This window comes from Phyllostomus hastatus, unplaced genomic scaffold, assembly GCF_019186645.2.
Source record: "Phyllostomus hastatus isolate PE091 unplaced genomic scaffold, TTU_PhHast_1.1 phas_contig_40, whole genome shotgun sequence".
NCBI classification, from domain to species: Eukaryota; Metazoa; Chordata; class Mammalia; order Chiroptera; family Phyllostomidae; genus Phyllostomus; species Phyllostomus hastatus.
This window is the reverse complement of record NW_025333872.1, coordinates 161,836-178,436: the sequence shown is the minus strand read 5'-3', so window position 1 is coordinate 178,436 and position 16,601 is coordinate 161,836. Positions and strand designations below refer to the sequence as shown.

The 16,601-nt window shown below is 46.6% G+C and overlaps 1 protein-coding gene and 1 pseudogene across 1 annotated transcript; both read right to left on the bottom strand.

The window, feature by feature from the left end:
* Window positions 1-1,882: 1,882 nt before the first annotated feature.
* Window positions 1,883-2,277, bottom strand: LOC123822080 (annotated as a pseudogene).
* Window positions 2,278-3,148: 871 nt separating this feature from the next.
* Window positions 3,149-15,338, bottom strand: ARMC12 (armadillo repeat containing 12). The gene is made up of 6 exons (XM_045843496.1): window positions 15,161-15,338; window positions 14,422-14,567; window positions 14,070-14,204; window positions 5,267-5,440; window positions 5,080-5,151; window positions 3,149-3,510 (listed from the first exon to the last, which is right to left on the bottom strand). The coding sequence occupies exons 1-6, from the start codon at window positions 15,321-15,323 to the stop codon at window positions 3,178-3,180; spliced, it is 1,023 nt and encodes a 340-aa protein (XP_045699452.1). The 5' UTR covers window positions 15,324-15,338; the 3' UTR covers window positions 3,149-3,177.
* Between the last annotated feature and the right edge of the window lie 1,263 nt (window positions 15,339-16,601).

Below are 16,601 nucleotides of genomic sequence, written 5' to 3'. Positions count from 1 at the left end.
CAGTCAGACATGACTCACTGCAAAATGAATAAGTTTGATAAGATTCGAGCTTTAATTTGGCAAATGCTTAATGAGAGATTTGCCTGAGAAGTGGCAAAGGCTGGCATTGCTGAAGAAGGCTCTCGGCTGCAGGAGACGGCTGAGGAGCAGCCCAGTGCAAAGGAGAGAGAAGGGCATTGTTGGTGGGGAGAAGTTTGTATCAAAAACTCAGAGGCTAGGCTAGTTCGCTCTAGTTTGGTTAGAGACAGACTTGACATGCTAGGCTGGAAGCAGGCAAGGTGACCAGATTGTGGAGGACTTTGAATACAAAGCTACATTGGTGGCTACATGATAAAAGGGGTGCAGTGACCACATCTCCAAGAACAAAACTCAACCTGTTTTGGATATAAGTACATTTATATTTGTCCTTATAGGTCATGTGACTTGGCTTTGGGGCTGAGAAAAAGTTCACTGTGACACTGGAGAACCCTTGAAGGGTTTTGAGGATGATGCAATGTGGGGTTTTAAGAGTATCCTGGAGTGTGCAAGGCTGGAGGGGATGGAGAGTGGAAGCAGGAAAATGCCCACCCAAGAGTCACGATGTAGGGAACAGGGAAGCAGCAGTGGAAGTTGCAGAACTGGGTAGATGAGAGATATTCAGAATGCCTGGTGGGATGTGGTGGGGAGGAGCCGTTGAAGGCAATGTCCCCTACTGAGCTGGTGACATGGGAACACAGGGAGCTGGTTGAGGAGTGGGCAGGGTGTTGGTGGCTTTTGACAGTCCCAGTGGGGTGATGGCAGCGTACCCAAGTATCAAGGAGGAGTGAGATGAGGGCTGATGATGCAGGTTCAGTGTGACTGCCCACGCAGAGGTGACAAGTCGGTCTTTGGGAGATGGTGACGAGAACCGTCCCTTAGCAGGAACTGGCTCTCTCTGATCAGCCCATCCTCATCAATAACCTTCCACCCACCACACCCCCACCTCCCAAGTGATGAGGTCCTAGGTCAGGGACAGATATCCACAAGTAGTTCAGCCCTAACCTGGCCCCTAAAAGCCAGCAGCACTGAGGTATTTCCCAGCTGCCACAGACTCTGGCACAGAAGGCATGGTCTACTCTCATGGGGCGTGGGCCAAGGGTTGTGAAAATCCTTGGGCAAAAAGCCCAAGACTAAATGGTTCCAATCCTATTTCTTCCCCAGACCAGTCATATGACCTTGAGCAAGTCACTTTTCTTATGTGGGCTTGTTTTCCTTCAGCAAATTGCCAGACTTGGCCTTGGACTACATACTGGTTTTCAAATCCTGCCGCTGAGGAACACTGGGGTTCTATGACTGGGTCCACACGTTCCACCTCCTCAGTCAAGTAGTAGCAGACTTGAACAGCTCCGATTCTGGGGTTTTCTCCCATAATGTTTTCTTAAGCCATTAGCAACCACTACTAGTGCTGTTGGTATGTTTGTCAGCTCGGGATCACAGATGACCCAATGAATGAACCGTGGGAAATGCAGTCAGTGGGAAAACCCGAGGAGGGGTGACCATATCGGTTTGACAGTCTCGTTTCTGGAGATGTCACGGCGTGGTTTTGTATGACACATCACTGGTTCCAGCCGCATTTCAAGGTTCTCCATAGAGGGCCTGGAACTCCCTCGTGCCTGTAACCCAAAGACACTAGAGAAACATCAGCTTGATGCCCCCCAAGGACCTTCCCTCTGCTCATCCTTCATTTTCTCAATGGTGCTTTGCTAGCTCCAGCTCCTCAGACCCAGTCTTCAGGCAGAGCGTCACAGCTTACGTTCCTTAACTCAGATAATCTCCACAGAATCCTCCGCAGAGACTCATGGGATAAGGACAATTACAATACTTTTTTTTTTTTTTTGAGGAAACAAGAGCCTAGCCTATTCGTTTATTTCTTCCATTTGAAGTACTCCTCGATGACACCCTTGGCCTGAGTTTTTTTGCCATAGTCCTTAACCACCACACGGTGCAGCCAGCCACTCTGCGGGGTTTCCCTCTCTGTTGATTTCACAGAGGCCTCCCCATTCCCCTGGCTTCTTGTCATCATCAAACTGAATTAGTTGGACTTGGTGTTCAGCAAAAGGGCCTCCACCAACTTGATATATTTAGGCTCAGCACAGTTGGATGCAAGCACACAAAGGTGGGACTGGCACTTGTCTAAGGCTTTGGCAGCTTTGCAAATTCCACATGCTACGCCATCGTGGAGGAGGTGGTCTTAGGCACCTCTTGTAAAGCAGTGTGAGTGCGCATTACTCCTCCAGCAGCAATGCCTTCCTGGGCCATGGCGGTGGGTTGTGGGTGGAGCAGAACCTTGAACACACCCAAGCCTCTGCCTCTGCACAACTCTGCAGTGGCCGAGGAAAGAGGTTATATTCATTTTTACAGGTGAGGGTACTGAGGCTCCAGTAGGATCAACGGCTTGCCCAAGGTTACACAGCTAGTGACAGAGCTGGGATTTGAACCCGAGAGTCTGACTCCAGAGCTCTCACTCTTCCCCAGTACACCTGCAGTCCTCTGTCATTCAATGCTGTCACCAAGAAGTTTCAATTCTCCTTTGGACACATGGTAAGACTGATCTCCCCTATCCCCTGTGGCCCGTGAAATGTGAGCACAAGTGGTGAGTGTCACTCCTGGTGGAACTTTTAAGAGCCAGTGACCACTGCCAAGTTTCCTCTGCCTTCTCTAGGAGACGCAGAGACACAGTGGGGAGCCACCCTCAGCCTGGGTCCCTGGGAGAAGATGATGTGAGACAGGCGCTTGCCTTTCTTCCACCCCCACACATACCGGATGGACACACAGTGTGAATAAGAAATAACCTTGATCAATTTTTAGGCTGCTAAAATTTGGAAGTCATTTGTTACATAGCCTAGCCCACCCCGAGTAATCCAGTGTTATACTATCTTTTGTTGATTACCTTTGGCCTCAGTCCCCAAACTCGCTTTCTCCCTGAAGCTACCTGAAAGGCTTGGCTTCACATTGCAACTTGAACGGTGGCAGCGAGAGAAGAAGGGAGTCTGTCCCCTACACGGGCCGTGGGGGTGTGTTTTGGGGGGCGTGCCCAGCTCTCCCATGCTCTAGCACAGGGGTTATGCTGGATGAAGTCTCTCCCCAGCCCTGGAAGGCCTGAATAGACACTGCCCCTCAGGCTCCTCTCCCACACTCATTTATTGGCTCTCCTTAATTTTATTCCCCATTATTAAAGTAGGAATGACTGGTCCGGCAGGAGGAGGGCCGCACGCGCATGTCCTGGGGGTACTGCAAGCTGACTATGACCTTGCAGGCTTGGATCTGAACCTCCTCCTCGGGGTGGATGACCAGGGCGAGCAGCCGGTCTGCCAGTCGTGACTCGTCCCCGAAGAGGGCTTCGTGCAGAGACTGCTCGTTGTAATGCCATTTCACGGCGCGGTAGTGCGGTGTGTTCCGGCCCTCACTCAGCCGCTCCGCAAACACCAGGACTTCGAACAGCAGACTCCCCGGCTGTGTGGCCTGGAACAGGTTCAGGAAATTGGAGTGGACCTGTGATGGGGATGGAGCGAGGGTGGGAATGAAATCCAAGGCAAGCCCCAAGGTTCTCCCTTCATCTTCCTATTGCCTCAACTCCCTTATATACTTAAGTTTCAGATTCAGCTGCATGGGATTTTTTTAAGTTTTCTTTTCGTTATCATTCTCTAACATAACTACATTGTGGTCATAAAACATGAGTAATTTGGTAATAAGATTGATTCTAGCAAATATGTTGTGACAAACTTTAATGTGTGGTTAATTTTGATCAATATTTTGTGTGTTTGAGGGGAATGTGCACTTACCAATTACAGAATGTTCTGGGTATGTCTAATGGCTCAAGCTTATTTGAATTATTACCAGTAAGTATACCTTTAACTACTTTTAGGTTTTTATCTATTAATTGCTGGAAGAGTAGTTAAAATCTTCCAACTCTTCCACTGAGATGGTGGACATGTCCATTTTTCCTTATAATTATTCAACTGTGAGAAAGAAGGAAATCCTGCCATTTGTAACAACATGGATGGGCCTTGAAGACATGTTAAATGAAATAAGCCAGACAGGGAAAGACAAATACTACCTGGTATCACTTTTATTTTTATGTGGAATTTAAAAGAAAGAAAAGTCAAACTCATAGAAACCAGAAAAAATGGTTGTCAGGAGATGGGGGCGGGAGATATATTTAATGTAAAACATGGTGACTTTAGTGGATAATACTGTACTATATAATTGAAATATATAGTTTGCTAAGAGATTAGAACTTAAATATTTTCACGATCCCAAAATAAAGATGTGAGGTGATGGGTGTGGTAATTGACTAGATGGCGGGAATCCTTCACAATGTACACATGTATCAGATCACTGCAATGTATACTGTAAATATCTTATGATATTATCTGTTAATTATGCCTCAATAAAATGTGGAAAAAGAGAAAATTTTTTCCTTATAAGCCTATCAAGTTTTGCTATCTATATTTTGAGATTATATTATCAGGTTCATATAAGTTTAGAGTTGATTTATCCTTCTGAAAGATCAATTATTATATAGTGACCTTATCTATCCCTAATAGTGTTTTGTTATTACTAATTTTTCCCTGATATTAAAATAACTACATTAACTTCTGTTTTGTCACCTGTGTGCCTGATTCTCTGAGTTTAGAATGTCCTTCAAAGAAGATTCCCCTCCCAACAAAATTCTTTTTTATTTAGTTTTAGAGAGAGGGGAAGGGATGGATAAAGAGAGGGAGATAAATAGCAATGTGTGGTTGCCTCTCACATGTCTCCCCCCAACCAGGGACCTGGCCTGCAACCAAGGCATGTGCCCTAATTGGGAATTGAACCAGCAACTCTTTGGTTTGCAGGCCGGCACTCGGTCCACTGAGCCACACCAGCCAGGGCCCAACAAAATTGATTCTGATTCTACTGGGATAACAGAAGAGAGTGGTTTTCAATGTAGCTGGTGCAGAGGCAGGAAGAGGAACAAGACAATCCTGTCAAGGCTAAATCTGTCTGGAGAATCCACAATTCTTCCTTCCCCAGTATCTGAGTTGGTGTCCAGCAGCCCCTCATCACTTTCCTTCTCACCTGGCAGTTGAGAATATCATACAGAAGGTCATTCTTCTGTGCCAGGTAGCTCAGCAGTCGTATGGCTTGTACCTAAATAAAGGAAATAGTAAAGCATGAGAAGGCAGGTGAGTCTGGGCCTCCTCCCTCTAGATGCTGTGCCAGGGCTGGTCAGGAGGGCAGGGCCTGGGACACAGTCTTGAGGCACCTGTGCCAGGATATAGTCCGACTGAAGAATCTCCATCAAGGCAGGCATCACCCGTCGCAGCTGTGGGTGCACAAAGTCCGGCAGTGGAAGGTTGTTGAGGAGTCTGAGGCCTGCAACATGCAAGTCTGAGTCCCAGATGGTGGATATCAGTTCCAGGACCTTGATGAACTGTTCCTGGGGAGGGGGGAGAGAAAAGAAGAGTCTGCATCTATATCATGATCTCCAACACTACCCCAGCCTCTGCCTTCACACTTCCTGTCCCTGCCCATAATGCCTGAGTCGAACTCAATAGATAATTCCTTCTAACTTAAATGCCCAACACGATTTTACCTAGTTAACCATTCCTATATTCTTGAAATTCTTTCTTTACTTGGCCTCTCTTTCACAGACTTCTTTCCTGGTTCTTCTGCCCAACCCGTCTTCTCTATCTTCATCACCCCCTTAGTGATACCATCCAGGCTGAGTGTTAAGTATTATCCATATGCTAATGCCTTTCAAGTTTGTTCCAGACTTCTCCCTGAACTTGTTATATATTCAGGCGCCAATTCCACCTCTTTCCCAAAATGCTGAATAGACCTCTTAGAGTTAACACACCGCCAACCTCAAACCTGCTACTTCCACCACCTTCCCTGTCTCAGCTGTCCGTTATGCCTTCCTTCCAAAAATCTGGCCAAATAGCTATAGTCCTCCTTAACTACTTTCTTTCACACAGCCTTTTACCAGTCCTTTAGAAAATCCTTTTGGCTGTGACTTCAAAATCTATCAACAGGAGAAAGCAAAGATGGAAGCCTAGGTAAATGCAGCTCGCTTCCTCGCATAACCACTAAACATTACAACTAAACTGCAGAGCCACCATCATTCAGAACCACTAGAAATCAAGATGAATGGAAGTCCTATAACTATAGAATTAAAGAAGAAACCACATCGAGACTGGTAGGAGGGGCAGAGACGCAGAATGGGCTGGCCCCACACTCACATGTGGTGGATAAAAGTTGGGAGGGATATCTCAGGAGTGAGGGGTCCCAGTCCCACAATAGGCCCCCAGCCCAGGGTTCCAGTGCCAGGAAGATAAATTCCCATAACTTCTGGCTGTAAAAACCAGTGGGAATTTAGGTTGTGGAAGACAGCAACTGCTAGCCTCCCAGACAGTTAGGGCCCATGCATGGACTTACTCAGACTCACTCCCTCCCTCTGAGCTCCAACATTAGGGCAGCAGCTTGAAAGGCACCAGAGGCCTTTCAAAGAACTGTAGTATCTGCCATCAGGGGAAGAGCTGGGGGACAACTTCCTTCCAGACAGAACTGTTGGCAGAGGCCATTGTACTTTTTCTGAACCTGTCCCTGCACAGAGCCACTTAGCTGGCAGGAGGGTACAATATGTGAAACTCTATCAACATGGCTCACACTATTTGCCACACCCTGATGATTCCTTGAGGCTTAAATGCACCCAACATTTGGGCCCACCCAAGATGTTTCCAGTGGCTTTTCCATATGAATGATTTGTCTTGACTCATGCTTCAGATTTTCCTAAATCCTCTCAAACAAGCAGCATATGGCCTCAGCAAGCTCTATACCTCTTGCTAAGTGGACCTGGGCCCACCAGTAGCTGGCCTTGGTTCAGAGCTTGGCCTGGCTGGGGCACCTCCAAGCCTAGCACAATAGCAGCCATCTACAGATTGCTTTGTAGCTTATGCCAGGTGGCCCTGGACAGAAGGCAGACAGTAGCTGACATTGGCCTGCACCTCCTGGGAAGCTCCAGAGCCTGCATACCCAGTAGAAGCCTACAGACTACATTGAAGCTCTACCCAACCACTCCACAAGCGACACACTCAAGGGGTGAACTCAGTGGGCACCACAGCCCTGCTGAAGTAAGTCCTGCTCTGTGGAGTGGGCCCTTGCACAGTTGAGCCTCCAGAGTAGTCAGAGGTTGGTGGTCAGTAGTCACAGACAATCCTTTCAGCTGATCAGCCAAGGTAAATCACTCTCATTGACCTGTCAACACTAATCAAGGCTCAACTACAAGAGGAGGGGGTAGTCAGCCTGCATAAAAGGCACACTTCAAGTACCCAGCTTAGGTGATAAGGGAGACTGTTGCACTGGGACCTACAGGACAACTACATTAGGTCACACTTCCAAACCTGGGAGACATAGCAGTTCTACCTATTACATAGAAACAAACACATTTTGGAGGCTGCCAAAATGAGGAGACAAAGAAACATGGCCCAAATGAAAGAACAGAACAGAACTCTGGAAAAAGAAATAAACAAAATGGAGACAAACAAGCTACTAGGTGCTGAGTTCAAAACACTGGTTATAAGGATGATCAAGGAAGTCAGGGGAAGAGGAGATGGACTCAGAGAGAACTTCAACAGCATAAAAAATGATATGGAAACCATTAAAAAGAGCCAGTCAAAAATGAGGGATATACTAACTGAAATGAAGAACAGTTTACAGGGAATCAACAGTAGAGTGGATGAAGCTGAGTATCAAATCAGTGACTTGGAATATAAGAAAGCAAAAAACACCCAATCGAAATAGCCAGTGGATAGGGCTGATTTGGTGGGGAGGATAGAATTTTTGATTCTTTCTATTAGAAATAAAAAGAATCCAAAAAAATGAGGCCTCTGGGACAACCACAAGCACAGCAACATTCACATCATGGAGGTTCCAGAAGGCAAAGAGAGAGAGTAAGAAATTGAAGAACTATTTGAAAAAATAATAACAGTAAAAACCCCTAACTTGGTGAAGGAAACAGACATACAAGTCCAGGAAGCACAGAGAGTCCCAAACAAGATGAACCCAAAGAGGCCCACACCAAGACACATTGTAATTAAAATGCCAAAGGTTAAAGAGAAAAAGGGAATCTTAAAAGCAGCAAGAGAAAAGCAGTTAGTTACCTAGAAGGGAGTTCCCATAAGACTGTCAGCTGATTTTTCAAAATAAACTTTGCAGGCTAGAAGGGATTGGCAAGAAATATTCAAAGTGATGAAAAGCAAGGACATACAACCAAGATTTCTCTACCCAGCAAAGCTATCATTTAGAATCAAAGGGCAGATAAAGAGCTTCCCAGACGAGAAAAACCTAAAGGAGTTAATCATCACCAAACCATTATTATATGAAATGTTAAAGGGACTTATTTAAGAAAAAGAAGATAAAAAATATCAACAACAAAATGCCAATAAGTACATATCTATCAACAATTGAATCTAAAATACAAAATAAGCTAACAAGCAGAACAGAAACAGAATCATAGATATCAAGAAAGTTTTGATGATTGCCAGATAGGATGGGAGTCAGAAGGATGGGCAAAACAGGTTAGGGGATTAAGAAGTATAAATTGGTAGTTACAGAATAGTCATGGAGATGTAAAGTACAGCATAGGGGACAGAGTGGCCAAAGAACATATATGCATGACTCATGGACATGGACAACTGTGTGGGGATTGCCTGAGGGAGTGAGAGGGGGCTGGGTGGTGGGGGGCAAAGGGGTAAAAATTGGGACAACTGTAATAGAATAATAAATAAAGTATAACTTAAAAATACAATAAATTTTAAATATCAACAATTAAGCCACTTTTTATCACCCACCTTCTACCGCCCTGTTCCAAATCACTGTTCTCTCATCTGATTCTGCAATAGCCTCCTGTCTCCTTGCTTCCACCACTCCAACCCCATATTTGTTTTCAGAACAGACTTGTTAGACATGCCACTCATCTGTTCAAGAGTTCCTAGTTCAGCCCTGACCAGTGTGGCTCAGTTGGTCGGTCATCATCCCACAAAACCAGAGGTTGCTGGTTCAATTCCTGGTCAGGGCACATGCCTGGGTTGCAGTTCAGTCCCCAGGTGGGGCACATATGAGAGGAAACAAATTGAGGTTTCTCTCCCTCTCCTTCTCTTTTCCTTCCCCTCTCTAAAAATAAACAAAATAATTTTTCAAAAGAGTCCCTAGTTCATTGAGGTTAAAAGCTGAAGTTCTTACAGTGAATCCCAATCCAATATAATCTTCCCCTCTTCCCCCATTATTACTTTGACCTTATCTGTTCTCTCCTTTGCTTCCACGGTTCCCATCACAATGGCCTCTTAGCTATTCCTGGAATGTGCCAGGTACGCACTTATTTTGGGGTTCTTGCATTGGCTGTTCCTTCTACTTAGAACGCTCTCACTCCTTACTCATAGTTCACTCTTACCTCCTTCAGGACTTTAACGTCACCCCAGTGAGGCCTTCCCTGTCCACCTCCTCTAAAACTGCCACACCACTCCATCCCAGTCTTTCTTGTCGCCTATCTTTTTTTCTCCATGCCTCTGTCACATGTTAATACTTTTTACTTTTAAACTTTTTATTTTACAATAATTATGAATTCACAGGAAGTTGCAAAAATAGTACAGAGAGGGCTTGCATGCTTTTCACCCAGTTTCCTTCAATGGTCACATCTTCCGTATAATACAATATCGAATACTAGGCAACTGGTGTAGGTACAATATGTGTGTATAATTCTATGTCATTTTATCACACGTGTACATTCATGTAACCACCACTGCAATCAACAGATTCCACCAGAACTGTCGCATCACCACAAAGGTCCTCCTTGTGGGACCCCTTATAGTCCCACTCCTCCCCACCAGATCAGCCCTAACCACTGGCAACCACTAATCTGCCTTTGTCTTATAATTTTGATATTTGGAGAATGGTGTAGAAATGGTATCATACTTTGTGACTGTCTGAGATTTTTTTCACTCAGTATAATGCTCTTGAAATTCACCCAAGTTGTTGAATACATAAATAGTTCATTCCTTTTTATTACTGAGTAGCGTTTCAGGGTATGAACTACCAGCTTGTCAACCATTTACCTAATGAGACACATTTTGGTTGTTTCATTTTCAACTATCACAAATGAAGCTTCTATTAACAATTATATACAGGTTCTTGTGCAAATTCAAGTTTTCATTTCTTTAGGATAAATGCCCAGGATTTATCTTAAAGATAAATGCTGGTTTGTATGGTAAATGTATAGCTATACATTTTTTGTATAGTTAGATTTTTAGGAAACTGCCAAACTATTTTGCATTCCCATCAGCAATGTTTGAGAAATCCAGTTTCTCAACATGTTCACCAATATTTAGTGTTGTATTTTCATGTGCCTATTTTCTATCTGTATGTCTTCTTCAGTGAAATATCTCCATGTCCTCTGCCCATTTTCTAATTGGATTATGTATTTTAATATTGAGTTTTGAAAGCTCTTCATATAATCTAGATATGAGTCCTTTGTCAGATATGTGGTTTGCAAATATTTTCTCCCAGTATGTAGCTTATTTTTGCATCCTCTGAACAGTGTCTTTTATAAAGCAAATGCTTTTGATTTTGATAAAGTCCAATTTATATATATTTCTCTTATATTTTTGAAATGAGAAGTTACTATTTTTTAAAGATATTTATTTATTTATTCATTTATTCATTCATTCATTTATTTATTTATTTACTTATTTATAGAGAAAGGGGAAGGGGGGAAGAATGGGAAGGAGAGAAACATCAATGTGTGGTTGCCTCTCACGTGCCCCCTACTCAGTACCTGGCCCACAACCCAGGCATGTGTCCTAACTGGGAATCAAACTAGCGACCCTTTGGTTTGCAGGCCAGAGTTCAACCCATTGAACTACACTGTCCAGGGCTATACATTTATTTTATAGAACATGCTTTTTGGTGTCATTTCTACAAACTCTTCATCAAGCCCTAGGTCCTAATGAAACTACACCACCACCTCCATCCCAGCCTTCTTTACCAACCTTCTTGATTATATTTTTCTCCATAGTACTTGTACTTGTCATAGTTTACTTATTTGTGTGTTGCCTGCCTTGCCTTGCCTGCTAGAACGGAAGTTCCACTGGTACAGGGATCTTTCCTGTTCTGCTTCCTGCTACATCTCCGGTGCCTGGCACAGTGCCTTGGTGCAGTGTGCGTGCTCAGTAGACATTTGTTGAATGGATAAAGGGATCTTGGTCTCAGAGATGCAAGATGCTTGGACCTAAAGGTATTACCCAAGACAGGTAACCTCACAAGCTGTACCTTTGTGAGCCACATAAAAGGGAGACAAGAATCCTAGAGGTCCACAGCATTCCTACTAGACCCCTGCCTCTCCCTGCCCATACCCCTGGCTGTTTCCTAAGATTTGAAGGACAGTAGGAGTTAGCAAGTCTAGGAAGGGGTTTCAGGCAGAGAGAAGATCAGGTGCAAAGGTCAGGAGTGGGAGAGCGTGAAACATACAGTATAAATGGCTGGGGTTGGGGCGAGGAGGTGGAAAGCCTCAAGACCAAGCATGTAGGTGATGGAATCAGATCCCTCTGGAGAGATCTGACTTAGGGAATGGGGACAAGCTCTGTTTTGAATGTGTTGGGTTAAAGGGCTGTCTAAATGGAGCAGCTGGCCATGGGCCTGGAGGTCAGGGGGGCCCCCAAGCTGTGGACAGAGATGTAGGAGAGCACATCTAGATGAAAACTGAGGCCAGGGGGTGGCTGTCTTCACAGGAAGAGAGGAAAAACAGGGTTCAGGTCCTCAGGGTACAGACCCTGGGGAGAGAAGGAACAGTGATGCCCAGGGGCTTGTGAAAAACACAGCTCCCCTGTTGAACTGCACTCTGGGTATGGGGCCCGAAACCTTCATTTCTAACCAGCTCTCCAGGCAATTCTGATAAGCTTGAGAGTTATAGCCTTTGGGAAACTGAGAGGGCCGGGATGGAGAGGGAGCAAGGAAGTGAAGACCTAGAGACCTTCCCCCCTACAAAGAGTTTGATGTCAAAAATTAAAATGTGGAAATAGCAAGGGTAGGGAAGGAAATGATGCCACGGAAACACTCATCAGGGCTGGTGGAGGGCGCACACGGATACAACCTGTCTTGGAAAGCTGGGCACACCTTTTCACCCAGCCGTTGCACTCCTGCACACAGGCCTTCCTGGAGGAAGTCTCCCTCGTCCCTGAGTGAGATGCATATACAATGTTCATGGCACAAAATGCAAACTACTCAAATGCCTACCCGTGGGCAAATGGATAAATAAAACTGCAGTGAGAAAGAAGGAAATAGAGCTACCCACAGCAATAAGTTTGAATCTTTCAATGTTGAGGGAGAAAAGGCAAACCACACTATACAAGCTTCATATTCCCACATACAGGAAGCTTAAACATTCCAAACCATATTTCATCTGTTCATTGATTGTCTGCTTTGCCCTGCTACAATGTAAGATTATCCATGCAGACATGGTACAAACTACAAGGAAATCAAGGGAATTATGAACAAAATGTGGGGACATGACTGCCTCTGGTAGGGACCGGGGCTGTGGGTGGGGAAGGGCATCTAAACTATTGGTCATGGTTCTAGTTCTTAGTCCGGGTTCTGGTCATTCATGTTTTGTTCTATTATTATTCTTTCTACAGTACACATATAGTGTTAAGTTTTAAGTACTTCACTTATTTTCAATTTGGGAGAGGGAGACCATTTGTTAGAAGTTTGGAGGTCAGGGAAGAGATTTTTTTTTAGGTGTGCTTTTTTAAGATGGGAAGGACTAGAGCATGCTGAATACAATGGCAAGGAGCAGGAGCATCCACACCAGACAGACAGGATGACCAGGAGAGGCCCTCAAGGATAGGATGGGATCCAAGACGGGGACTAACATCGACCACAGGCAGGAAAGAGCCATGTTCTCTTGGCGCCAGCAGGAAAGGATGGATGTGGAAACAGGTAAGGCGGAGGCCTGCTAGCAGGAAGCTGGGGAACTGACATCTGGTGGGCTCTGCCTCTATGTGGTGGCAGGGAAGGCGGCAGGAGCCCAGACACCAGCCTCTCACCAGCACCGCCTGAGGTGCTGTGGTATGATACCACGCTGCTCTTGGTCCCTGGTTCTAGACACAGAGCTCCTAAAATCCTTGCAATTTCCTGACTGAAAGGTCGGTTGTTATTCACAAGAGTCTCTTTCCATCACCCTTGGGTCTATGCTAATGGGGTGACTTGTGGCACAACCCTAGATAGCTTCTGGATGGAGGCTGGTGGCCAGAAAGACCAAGCCATGATTAGAGGGTTGAGACTTTTAGCCCCATCCCTGACCTCTGGGGAGAAAAGAGGGACTAGAGATTGAGTTCAATCTCCAGTGGCCAATGATGAATCAATCATGCCTACACAATGACACCTCCAGAAATACTCCCAAGGGACAGAGTTCTGAGAACCTCTGGGTTGAGCACGCAGAGGTGCTGGGAGGGAGGTGTGACAGGAGAAGGCACGGAATCTCTGACCCTTCCCCCGTGCTCTGCCTCACGCATCTCTTCCATTGGTTGCTGCTCCTCAGTTGTATCTTTTATAATAAACCAGTAAATGTAAATATCATTTTCTTGAGTTCCAAGAGTCATTCTAGTGAATTATCAAACCTGAAAAAGGGGGTCATGAGAACCTCCAAATTTATCGCCAGTCAGAAGCACAGAGACTTGTGACTAGCAGCTGGAATAGGGGTGGGGACGGTCTAGTGGGACTGAGGCCCCACCCTGGGGTCTGCGTTAGCTCTAGGTAGTGCCAGCATTGAATTGTGGAACACCCAGTTGGAGTCACAGAGTTTGTTGCTGTCAGAAAGGACCTCAGGGGCCATTCCACTGTTTGGGAGTCAGAGATACTCCATTTTCACACTTATTTCTAAGGAAAAAGCTATTTCTGGGTTATGAACTCAGACCCAGATAAACTTCCGGAATGGGACCCCTTACCCTATGACCGTTAAAGGACTCACGGACGGCAGGCGTCCTGGTACTTCACCCCACCCCTCGCCCCAGGTTCACCTGAATTTTGAGCCTGAATTTTCTGATGCCAGAGAAAGCTTTAAGTGTGTTCAGAGCTTGGATTTTGACACTGTTGTCCTTGTCATCCAGCATGGTGCCCACCAGCACGATGTCATCAGTGGTACAAGCAGAGGCCTAGGGGATGTGGGAGAGAGGAAGAGGCAGAAGTGCCTATCCTAGGCCAGGCCCCCCCTTCCCATATCACGAGGATCTCTCAGCACAACCCTCCCGCCAACATCAGCCAGAGAGAAAGGTCTCAGGACACAGCCTGGCCAGCCAAGGGGGCAGGGGGCAGCTGTAGCCCCCAGGGGCCAGGCTGACTAGGCAGGCCCTCCTACTTCCCTTCCCTCACCTCCGCCTCCAGCAAGTACACGCAGCGGGTGATGCTGTGCAGGATCATGCTCTTGGCGTACTCATCCTGTTTGTACTCCAAAGAGTTGAGAAGCCTCCGGAGCTCACCTGAGTCCCGCCCGTGCCGCTCTCGCTCGATTGCCAGGCCTAGAGAGCCAACCCAGCCCCGCTCAGGCTGTGGACTCAGAAGTGATGAAAGAATAGGGTTGGGAAGAGGGGGAGAAGAACCTGGGGACAAAGCTGTCTTGCCTTTTCTGAAGAGGTGTCTCGCCACATGCAGGACCACCATGTCCAGTTGAACAAGGTGTGTTCTGCACAAGGCATCATACCTAATGCTGTATCATTCATATAATGAACATTCGATTTTTAATATTTACTACAACAATTTCCTGGCATATGCACTACAGTATAGTATTTCATCATAATTAGTATATGGCAATGATATTCCAGCAGATGGCAATGAGAAGTCTTACAGAAAGAGTGCTTTTTCAATTCTCACAGTGGCATCCTGGAAGCCAGAGTGAATGTAGATTATGAATGCCTGCCAGATGAGTCCCAGGGGCCCCTGAGGTGCTATCCACTATCCAGGCACCCTGAGCTAGGGTGGGTTTAAGGAAGATGGAAAAGAGAAAAGGGAAGGAGGAACTTGAAGGAGTCACCTTTGGGCTCTCCCATACTGGAGGCCTCGGGAGCAGGTGGCTCTTGGGGCTGAGCCCTCTCCCCAGGGCCCGGACACTCACGGGCGATGCAGATGGGTGAGGCAGTGCAGAGGGGCGGCTGGCATTTTATGCCAGCTCTGATGGCCTTGTAGAGCAGGTAGATGGCCCCAGCACCGGTGGCCAGGCCCACTACACTTTTGCGGATGTCCAGTTGCTCCAGGCACTGCTGGACGCTCTTGCCCATGTCCTCAGTGCTTGCACCCAGATGGGAGCGAGGCCCGAGGCACTGGGTAAGGGCCTTCCGGAACCAGAACTCTGGCGGGGCCAGGAACCAGAGTCCCAGAATCAGAACCCAGGCAACAAAGGAAACGGGAGAAATGGTGGGATAGAGGGTAGTCGGGAAACAGAATAGAAAGAGGTGCTTCAAAGGCAAGTTTAACTTAGAGGCTGTAGGAGATAAAGGTCAAGAGACTTCGGGTCTGAACAGTCTAGGGCAGGAAGTGTCTCCACATCCCCTCTTCTTCAGGGGAGCCAGGGTGGTGGGGCCCCCGCGGGTGGCTCTGGAGGCTGCCCTTCTTCCATTAGAGGGCAGCAGAGGCCCAATTTCTGGGCTGGGCCTTTGGAAGTTTCTGAGAGGGGTGTTTGGGATGTGCCCACTGGCAACCCCAGTTCCCTCACTTCCCTGCCCCTCCTGTCTTCGTTCTCTTCACCACAGATCCACTGCGGAGCCTCAGGTGCTTCTGCAGGTAGGGTCCCCCTGAGAAGAGGGACACACCTTATAAAGTTCTGCAGCGTCTTGAGGCAAACCCATCATCTTCCAGCATCTGCATGTCCTCCTATGACGTGTATTTATTTACGATAAATAAATATACCTAAGTGACCAAAAACTCTCAAGGGCAGTTGTCTGCACTCTAACATCCAGCACAATCCTGCACTTAGCAGGTGCTCAGGTCATGACTTCTGTTGTTCTTTGAGGACTTAAAAGCAGAACAGTGACAGAGAATTTAACCCCCAGGCCCATTTAACCAGTGTGACCTCAAAGGAGGAAGGAACTGCCTTTGCCTGGGTCTCAGTTTCTGCATTTGTAACCTGAGGAGATCCAGACCTACCATTCTGAAACCCCAAGGTTAAAATTTGAGTAGGTCTGTGCCTTTAAACCATGGGGGCCTAACTTTGTGAGTCCCATGTTCCAAACCCCCTGCCCCAATCCACCCCTACTACTACCACCACAGAGCAGGAAGAGGCTTGAGGCCTCCTCTGGACTCAGAAGATGCCACCAACCTGGAAGATGAGAGCCAACCTTGGGAGGCCTTGATCTTCCCCACTAGGATGGGGCAGGTGAGACCAGACCCTTCTCTCCTCCTCCTTCACCCCATGTCCCCACATCTGCTGACTTCACCTTCCAGTACAGAACCAGGTGACAGGCCCCAAGCCAGGCTCATGCCCAGAGCCAGCACTGAGCATGGCTGTACCAGAACAGGCTTCACCTGCCTGGCTGTGAGCTCCTGTTGGAAGGCTCTGG

Bases quoted from the DNA above. Each gene is read 5' to 3' on its own strand.
- ARMC12 (XM_045843496.1), bottom strand. From the start codon at position 15,323: ATGGGCAAGAGCGTCCAGCAGTGCCTGGAGCAACTGGACATCCGCAAA. The intron at 14,568-15,160 runs GTGAGTGTCCGG...TTGGCTCTCTAG, and splicing joins CTCACCCATCTGCATCGCCC to GCCTGGCAATCGAGCGAGAG. The intron at 14,205-14,421 runs GTGAGGGAAGGG...CACATCCCCTAG, and splicing joins TGTACTTGCTGGAGGCGGAG to GCCTCTGCTTGTACCACTGA.